Source organism: Oncorhynchus gorbuscha, linkage group LG22 (assembly GCF_021184085.1).
Source record: "Oncorhynchus gorbuscha isolate QuinsamMale2020 ecotype Even-year linkage group LG22, OgorEven_v1.0, whole genome shotgun sequence".
NCBI lineage: Eukaryota > Metazoa > Chordata > Actinopteri > Salmoniformes > Salmonidae > Oncorhynchus > Oncorhynchus gorbuscha.
The window spans coordinates 16,279,822-16,289,711 of NC_060194.1; the positions used below are offsets into that span (position 1 = coordinate 16,279,822).

General features: G+C 40.5%; 1 protein-coding gene across 3 annotated transcripts in view; it reads right to left on the reverse strand.

Moving 5' to 3' along the window:
• Positions 1 to 9,634, reverse strand: part of LOC124009608 (paired box protein Pax-3-like) — a 39,387-nt gene extending 29,753 nt beyond the window's left edge. For 2 of the 3 annotated variants that reach the window (XM_046321553.1, XM_046321552.1), the window contains exons 1-4: positions 9,251 to 9,634; positions 8,362 to 8,597; positions 7,812 to 7,941; positions 7,239 to 7,385 (exon numbers count right to left, since the gene is read on the reverse strand). In XM_046321553.1, coding sequence (XP_046177509.1) covers positions 7,239 to 7,385; positions 7,812 to 7,941; positions 8,362 to 8,597; positions 9,251 to 9,335 — 598 coding nt within the window. In that variant the 5' untranslated portion in view covers positions 9,336 to 9,634. The remainder of the gene's footprint in view (positions 1 to 7,238; positions 7,386 to 7,811; positions 7,942 to 8,361; positions 8,598 to 9,250) is intronic. The other variant, XM_046321554.1, reaches the window with a different exon arrangement.
• Positions 9,635 to 9,890: the final 256 nt, after the last annotated feature.

Consider the following 9,890-nt stretch of genomic DNA (forward strand, 5'->3'; position numbering starts at 1 on the left):
CCCTTTGCTGCCATCACAGCCTCCACTCTTCTGGGAAGGCTTTCCACTAGATGTTGGAGCATTGCTATGGGGACTTGATTCCATTCTGCTACAAGAGCATTAATGAGGTCGGGCACTGATGTTGGGCGATAAGGCCTGACTCGCTGTCGGTGTTCCAATTCATCCCAAAGATGTTCGGTGGGGTTGAGGTCAGGGTTCTGTGCAGGCCAGTTAAGTTGTTCCACACCAATCTCGACAAAGCCTTTCTGTATGGGACCTCACTTTGTGCACAGGGGCATTGTCATGCTGAAACAAGAAAGGGCCTTCCCCAAACTGTTGCCACAAAGTTGGAAGCACATAATAGTCTAGAATGTCATTGTATGCTGCAGCGTTAAGATTTGCCTTCACTGGAACTAAGTGGTCTAGCCCGAACCACGAACCATTATTCCTCCTCCACCAAACTTTACAGTTTGCACTGTGCATTGGGGCAGGTAGCATCCTCCTTGCATCCACCAAATCCAGATTTGTCTGTCGGACTGCCAGATGGTGAAGCATGATTCATCACTCCAAAAAATGTGTTTCCACTGCTCCAGAATCCAATGGCGGCGAGCTTTACACCACTCCAGCCGACGCTTGGCATGGTGATCTTAGACTTGTGTGCGGCTGCTCTGCCATGGAACCCCATTTCATGAAGCTCCAGACGAACAGTTACAGTGCTCATGTTGCTTCCAGAGGCAGATTGGAACTCAGTAGTGAGTGTTGCAACTGAGGACAGACAATTTTTACGTGCTATGGGCTTCAGCACTCAGCGGTCCCGTTTTGTGAGCTTGTGTGGCCTACCACTTCGCAGCTGAGCCATTGTTGCTCAGCAGTTTCCACTTAACAGCACTTACAGTTGACCGGGGCAGCTGCAGCAGGGCAGACATTTGACAAACGGACTTGTTTGAAAGGTAGCATCCTATGACAGTGCCCTGTTGAAAGTCACTGAGCTCTTCAGTAAAGCCATTCTACTGCCAACGTTTCTCTATAGAAATTGCATGGCTGTGTGCTACTTGTATACACCTGTCAGCAACGGGTGTTGCTGAAATTACTGAATCCACTCATTTTGGTCCTTCTGTAGCTCAGTTGGTAGAGCATGGCGCTTGTAACGCCAGGGTAGTGGGTTCGATCCCCGGGACCACCCATACGTAGAATGTATGCACACATGACTGTAAGTCGCTTTGGATAAAAGCGTCTGCTAAATGGCATATAATATTATTATTATTATATTATATTATTTTTTTAAGGGGTGTCCACATACTTTTGTATTTATACACTACCATTCAAATGTTTGGGGCCACTTAGAAATGTCCTTGTTTTTGAAAGAAAAGCAAATATTTTGTCCATTAAAATAACATAAAATTGATCAGAAATACAGTGTAGACATTGTTAATGTTGTAAATGACTATTGTAGCTGGAATATCTACATTGGCGTACAGAGACCCATTATCAGCAACCATCACTCCTGTGTTCCAACGACACATTGTGTTAGCTAATCCAAGTATAGCATTTTAAAAGGCTAATTGATCATTAGAAAACTATTTTGCAATTATGTTAGCACAGCTGAAAACTGTTGTACTGATTAAAGAAGCAATAAAACTGGCCTTCGTTAGACTTGTTGAGTATCTGGAACATCAGCATTTGTGGGTTCGATTACAGGCTCAAAATGGCCAGAAACAAAGAACTTTCTTCTGAAACTCGTCATTCTATTCTTGTTCTGAGAAATGAAGGTTATTCCTTGCAAGAAATTGCCAAGAAACTGAAGATCTTGTGTACTTCTCCCTTCACAGAACAGCGCAAACTGGCTCTAGCCAGAATAGAAAGAGGAGTGGGATGCCCCGGTGCAAAACTGAGCAAGAGGACAAGTACATTAGAGTGTCTAGTTTGAGAAACAGACGCTTCACGAGTCCTCAACTAGCAGCTTCATGAAATAGTACCCGCAAAACACCAGTCTCAACGTCAACAGTGAAGAGGTGACTCCGGGATGCTGGCCTTCTAGGCAGAGTTGCAAAGAAAAAGTCATATGATGCTCCAGATACTCAACAAGTCTAACGAAGGCCAGTTTTATTGCTTCTTTAATCAGTACAACAGTTTTCAGCTGTGCTAACATAATTGCAAAATAGTTTTCTAATGATCAATTAGCCTTTTAAAACGATAAACTTGGATTAGCTTAAAACAACGTGCCATTGAAACACAGGAGTGATGGTTGCTGATAATGGGCCTCTGTACATCAATGTAGATATTCCATTACAAATCAGCCGTTTCCAGCTACAATAGTCATTTACAACATTAACAATGTCTACACTGTATTTCTGATCAATTTTATGTTATTTTAATGGGAAAAAATTGTTGCTTTTCTTTCAAAAACAAGGTCATTTCTAAGTGACCCCAAACTGTTCAACGGTAGTGTACATTCTCTAAGTATGCAAGCCAGGAGAATCTGGACGTCTCTTACTTAATAGCTGAGCTTATGATTTTATCAAATGGTTCGCAGGAAACGACAACACACTACAGAAGTCAAAAATAAGGTACAACTTCGAAAAATTGAACTTTCATTTGAACTTGATCCAAAAAAAACACCAGGAGAAATCCAAGTGGAAAAGGTTAAGACCAAACACATAAGTTCATCAAAAATGTGTATGACACTAAACTGCCTCTATGTTTGACTACTTGTAATGACACCAAACACCAAATGATCTGGGATACATCATTTATTCATCTATTGGTGTTAATAAAAACTCTCAGCCCTGAATGAATTCTGATCCCTCCATCCAACATCAATCTCCAAGAAAGAGTTGCTATACTCCGAGTATTGAGAATTTGGATTTCTGGTGTGGCATACCGTCACAGTACAGTTAAATTGGGTTTATATAAGTAGTAATAACCCAGGCAGGGAGACAGCCAGTGATCGCACACAGAGTCAAGACCCAGCTATTTCTCTTCTCTATCCCAGTGCCTGGATTTCTCCACTGCTCTGCCTGGAAGCAGAGATGGAAAGTAGTTGGTAGAAAACATTCCACTGGTCGCAATGAGGCACTGTTGTTTGTTATGACTGGAGATAGTCTCTCTCTCCATCTCTCAATCCCTCTGCTTCACTAAGACGGCGTAGAAACGCACGGACCGCTGACAAATATACAACGTTATAGAAAATCAATGCCTAACTTCCCTAAAGGTTTCCGCTGTTGTGTCTGAGTTTTTTTTTTTTTTTTTGGGGGGGGGGTGTTCCTGACATGGTCGGCTATTACTGAGTGAGTGAGAGACATGCGTTTATTGAAATTTCTGAATGCCCTGGGAGAAAAGACATTATGAAACATTCTAATTGGTTTATAGGGTTTGTGGAAATACACTAATCATAGCGGCCATTGATATGATTCCCTATAGATCTAGCTTCAACCGAATGATTGCAGTTTGCATATTACGGTCTATGCATGCCACGTTTAAAAATGTCTCTCACTTTTTTCTGTTTCTCTGTTCTCTCTCTTTCCCTCTACTCTCCCCCCCTCTCTCTCCTCTCTCTCCTCTCTCTCCAAACTCTCTCAGTCCATGCCAAAGTAGTGGGGAGCCAGTTTTCCCACTTTATTTACACAAACAAAGTCCTACTCAGTTTCTTTGACAAAAGCAGCTAAATCTTTCATGTTTTGTCAGCACTTGATTCCTCCTGTCCCCCTGGCTATTTGCCTGCCCCAGGACAATGGAGCCAGGAGAATGGGAGCAGATTTTGTGAATGTGCCTCAATGAAACCAATTATTACATGTTGACTGCGTTCACCATGGCAGATTTGAAAGAACTGGGCTTATTCAATTTGGCACCGCGGGATTCCCTTTCAAGATAAGTTATCCCTTTGACTGTTTGTATTTCTGAGCTTTTCTCCCCCCCCCCCCCCCCATAAATGGAATCTGCAAGAGTAGGCTACTCCTCTTTCATGACTTTGGTTATTTTAATTAGCTAAATGAGGCTAAAGGGGTGTCCGTTGGTGTTATAGTCATAAACAGAGGAAGGTGGTGTCATTCATTAGGAGGCAGTTAATGTGCCAGTATTTATTGATTAATTAACATGAAACCATTCATTCAGTTTAGGAGACCACTTCCATGCTGGTATCATTTATGTAATTTGCTCATGCAAGATTGACAAGGTTGAGCACTTTCTGCAGACAATTTTTGCACCAAATGAATGGGTTCATACTAATAGAAAGTATTTACTATGTCCCCAATTTGTTGATTTTTTTATATTTTTTAACTACTGTTAAAAAAATGGTCAATCACCATAACATTCTTAATTATACATAAATAATCGAATTTATACATTTAACATTTTGTTTCCCCTGAACTCAACTATACCTCTTAAACAGGAACTGCAATCGTTTAACATCAGATTCATTTCCTGATTAAAAGCGCGACATTTGCCATTTGCTTGGGGGCATCCTTTTCCCAGAATGCTCTAGGTGCCCTGTAATGTCATGCAGATCTAGTAGTAGCTACCTGGTCCCAGTATAGCTACTTTATCCCACTGAACTCAACAGTGGCCTTTTCCCAGACAAATAAATCAAAACAGAGCAGCTTTGATCTCTGCACTTAAGGGTAGCCAACAATGGAGGCCGAGGCGAAAGAGGCAGAGAGAAACAGTCCTCTCTCTCCTGCAACAATAGCCTCTACAAACACCTACTTAATCAATATTTGGCCAGAAAGACACCCTCTCCATACCCAAGACAGCCTTTTCAAATTCTAATGAAGAGCTTTAAAGGAAAACGAAAACAACAAGATCAACTACTTCCACAGGCACACACAAGAGGATAAGAGAATTACATATGGCCATTGCAGACTGAGGGAAAAGGGAAAGTAATCATTGGACTGTGTTTGAATTGGAATATAATTTGAGTAGACAACATTTCAGATATGCCATTATCAACACTTGAGTTTGCTCTGAGCTAATGAGTTAATGTTGTCATTGTGGATAAGATTAAGATGATTAGTCTGGCAATGTAACAAGGTTTCGAGGTACAGAATTAAAGGAAAATACGTTGACGAATTCTTCCCAAAACACTCAACTATATTTCTTGAATCTAAATAACACATAAAAACAACAACTTTTAGTCCGTTCAGACGTTTGGCATATTTTAAAATAAATTGGCTGTAAATCATACTGTGATACATCTATAGGTCGTAATAACAATTTAATGTCACTTGTTGTGCACACTTGTTGCAACGTTTTATCATGCCTGGCTGTTCCAAACTTACAATATCTATATCCTAATCATACACCTCTCTCACAATATCTGCAAGCCTGTATAATCTCTCTAAACAAGGCATCATCAGCACGAATAGATAACAGAGAAAATGGAGGGGAATAATATCAGATATCGAAACACAACCATAATCAAAAGAGCACTATCACATCTCCATAAATGGGCTATAGATTGTGGTGGACAAATTTGTCACAACCCCGCAGGAAAAATATTAACCAAACTGAGAGAATACATTTTAAAAGGTTAACAAAGTAAATGGCCTATCCTGATCTGTATTCGCGATGTCTCGCCTGGAAAAGGGCAGGAAAGCGGCTATACATATGGCATGAATGCGCGCGCCGCGGGCGAAGAGGACCGGGCGGGCTTTGTCCCTAGATGAAAGTGGGATGAAATAAAAGGTTTGAGTTTAATCTACTAGAAAGGGTTTACACTGCGACGACTGATGTAAGGAGTAGTAAGCAGACCATGCCTCCTGCGCAACGAGTCTAAACACATGAGTAAAAGAGCGATAAGAAAGGCAAGGCCTAATCATTTGAGGATGCTTGGAAAATGTGTAAAAAAAATGGTTGAGTTCTTCAGATACGTATTTGCTATAAGTGAAAAGAATTTAACCCCCCCCCCCAGAAAAAAAATACAAATAATAATATGTAAAACAGGCAATGTGTCCCTTCCGAAATCTAATTGTGAACTTGGAATAGGCTTTGCTCACATTTCTAAAATTGTATGTTTAAAAAAGTCAGTTTCTGAAAGTATAGCCTACATTCCTGAAAAACCAACAGGTCACCAAGCAACAGGTGTTCGGGAAAAATCCAGGTCATAGGGAGAGATAGGATGCTGACTCGTTCTCTCTGAGTCTGAATAGCAAACCCATCTCTTGACGCTGAAAAAGTCTCCAAATGAACATTTTTGTCGTTGAAAACGGCCATTTTCTCTCGGCGCGCAGTCTATAAAACCGTCCGGAGTTGCCCATTGGTGTTATCTGAATTATTCATCGCTCATTGCGGGTCCATAATGTCTTCTCCCAGCCTTTTGTCAGCGCATTTTTTCTCCCTTTCTCTACACATTTTGAAAAGCTTTGGCGTCTTTTTGTACACCACTGAGCCGCTTGCTATAGCAGGCCTTTGTGCGCCTGAAACCGAAGTGTGAGTCTCAATAGACTCTCTCGCCTTTGTCCGGCAAGTTCATCCTCAAGTGTCCGATTGTGTGCGGAGGAACCGTCTTTTTTATGGGGGACGGAACTGTTGGGCAAATGTTTGATCAACTTCATATGGAAACGTTTGCCTTTAGCAAAAGTTTCGTTTAGTATAAACACAGGCATGCAACTCAAAAGTCCATATTCATAAAGTTAGGCTAGGCCTGTAATGCAGAAAACCACCAAAATAGTTGTTATTTTCAAATGCTTAAATATTCGTTTAAAAAAATTTCAATATCTATCTCATATCTGCACAACAATCATTCCGCTTGACAAACCAACCACAAAAAAAGTTAAACGCAGAGTCACGCGTCCAAAAAAAATGTATTTAGTAAACGATTTAGGTATTTAATTAAATAGTAATGGTCCATGATTATATTTCAATTTATCGCATTATATGGGTATTCTAATCCAATTCTGCATTTTTTTCTCTGCACATTATGTAGGCCGTACCCATCTGAATTTAGTGTAATATGCAGGTTATTTGCTAATTCAGCATTTTCAAGAGACAACAACACATTTTTAATATTCCCCATTTCTCCCAATTTTCAACTGTCTCAAGTGGCCAACGAATTAACCGACTTTTTAACAACTTCTAAACAACATCTCAGCACATATTGTATCACAATCAAATATAGAAAATTGAGAGGAAAAGAAGCATTCCATACTTCTGAAATAAAAATAATTTTCTAAACCAAATTTGCACGCTTGTCCAATAAGGAAACCGTGGCCTACAGTCAACATCGCCAAAGCTTTGCACTGCTTTTGATTAAAACCATTACTCACATCTATCCCCGAGGATGCCGTCGATGCTGTGTTTCGCTCGTCTTTCGTTCTCTTCCAATTCCCTTTTCTGGATTTCATCATCGTCCTCCTCATCTTCTCCTCCAACTCCCCCGAATTTACAACGCATGATACGGCTGATTGAACTCACTTTCAAAGTAAATACATAAGTGATCAATTATTAGTAAAAAATCATGCTTGAATTGATGAAAGTGCCAACATCCAATGCACATTGTCTTAGCACCTGTTGATTGGTTTTCACCTCGCAATAATGTTTCACAAAATTCCATTTATATCTGTTTATATTTTCAAACTTTCAGAATGTTTACAGTTGTTGCAATAGGAGTGTCATTTTTATCTGCTTTTATGACTTTAGTAGACCTATAGGCTATCTTCTCCTGCACTTTTTACTAGGCGTATGTATGCAAACGCATAATATTATTGTAGGCTTATACGATTTTAGTTAAGTAGTGTACATTTACATATTGGACACTATGCTCTGGTTAAGATAATTCTAATATATGTTTGGTTTGTAGATCTTTAAAGTATAAATTATTATTTAAAAAATGTAAATACCTGAGGGGATGTTGTTTCTGTCGCAGATCCCGTCTTTGAGTAATTTATCCCTGATTTCCCAGCTGAACATGCCCGGGTTGCCTTTCTTGTATTCCTCGATCTTCTTGTCCACATCTGGGGTTGTTGTCTGCTTCAAGTGGCAAGGATGCAGGAAACATTTCATTAGGCCTATGATTGCTATTGCACATTTATTTATTTTAATTTTAAAATAAATTAGGCTACACTGTGCCTAATAGGCTATACAGTTCTGTTGAGTTTTATCGTTTACCTGATCGTTTTCAAAACCCATGTTTTGACAGTCTGTATTAATATGGTGCTAAAAGTGCGCATAAAATAAGGTCTTATAAATTAAATATGTATTCGGAATAATGAATAGCATATGACAATAAATTATACCACACAAAACTGTTAATTATTATATATCCTTTTAGTTTAACGGCCTGTCATCCCCAATTACATGTATCCTGTTAGTGGCATGTTGAGGTGCAGCCCATTAAGTTGGGCTTGACAGAGACATCGCTGCTATACAGTCCGGTTCTAGGGCTCTCACCTTGGGTTTGCTGCCTCCGATGGACCCGGGCCTGATGGAGCCTGTCTCTTGGTACCGGCACAAGATTTTGGACACGCATCCATGGGAGACTCGGAGCTGGCGGGAGATGACACAGGGTCGGATGCCGTGGTGGGCCATCTCCACGATCTTGTGGCGGATGTGGTTGGGCAGGGGTCTGCCGTTGATAAACATCCCACCGAGCTGGTTCACCCGGCCCTGGCCTAACGGGGTAGAGACTGGACGGAGGGAACGCATTTCATTCAATAACAACAACAAAAGTAAACCCCAGCAGCAAAAAAAAAAGCCTAAACAATCAGGCCTATATTTATTTATTCAACGTTTATTTATCCTATCTCAGTGAAAGGGGCTATATTTTTCAAGAGAGACCTGTTGCAAGAAAATATGTTAATAACATACCATTTGATCTCGGTCTTTTGCTAAATGTTTAATTGTTCTTGCTATTACATAGGTTAGACTTAATGGATGCTGCACAATGTAAATCAATGTAACATTTATAACAAGAGCATTTTTGATGTTTTGATATCAACTGCTACTATGTTAATTCAATTGAACCAGGGATTGCTACAAACTGTTTATGGATTAGTAGGCTAGTGTAGGCTAGTTACAGTTTCCAATAGGCAGCCTACACATTTAGGGAATACATCAACTTTGATTCACTTGTCAAAATGTTAGTTCATGTGTAGGCCTACTGTTAATTGTCTGTTAAAAGGCCACACCAAGACAATTATTTAGATATGAACAAACAGTTTTGCAGCTGTTCAAAGTTGACACAATATCAACACTTGCTTTCTGATTGAATCATGAACAAACAAACAAAATCTTCCAATACGCAAGAAACGTGCACTTGGTTCCATTTGCAATAGCCTACCTTCCAGAGAGTAGCCTCCCCGCGGGTAGTTTTGGTGTGGGTTCGGGCGCATCATCCTCGGTATGCCCCCCGCTAGTGCTGTCATGTCTCCTAAAACTCCGCCAACGATGCCTTGCTCTCGACCAAATCAACACCAACCCGTAAACTTCTGAAATATTCTGGGATCCACAAAAACGTATAGCTTAAAGGCCTACACGTTGGCTTCGATGGAGCAACAGGACAGCCTCCACGGGTTGCTTCGTCAAAATAACAACATGCAAGGAAAAACACAAGTTAAATCCTTGGAGAATGGTGCATTTGTCGATATTCAACGTGGACTGTGAAAATATTGACAAAGCAATGTTTGCCTCTGTTGAAAGTAAAGGCCGCTTAGTTGGAGTTGTTGTTGACACTTTATCTGAATTGAGAAGATGGGTGGAAGTGAAACATTTTATAAGTTGTTGCTCTCCTTTCTCCTCAGTCCTTCCAGGCCTCTGATTGGCTTAGAAAGGCGAATCCCAGGGGCGCTGAGGGTGCATTTTGATTGGCCGACTGTTTTCTGTAGTGACCTCACGGGTTCAAGGCGTTGAGTCTTGTGGTGCTCCCGAGCTTTTGCTTTCACAGAATCTGATCCACGATCAGCCCTCCAGTCATCAACGTT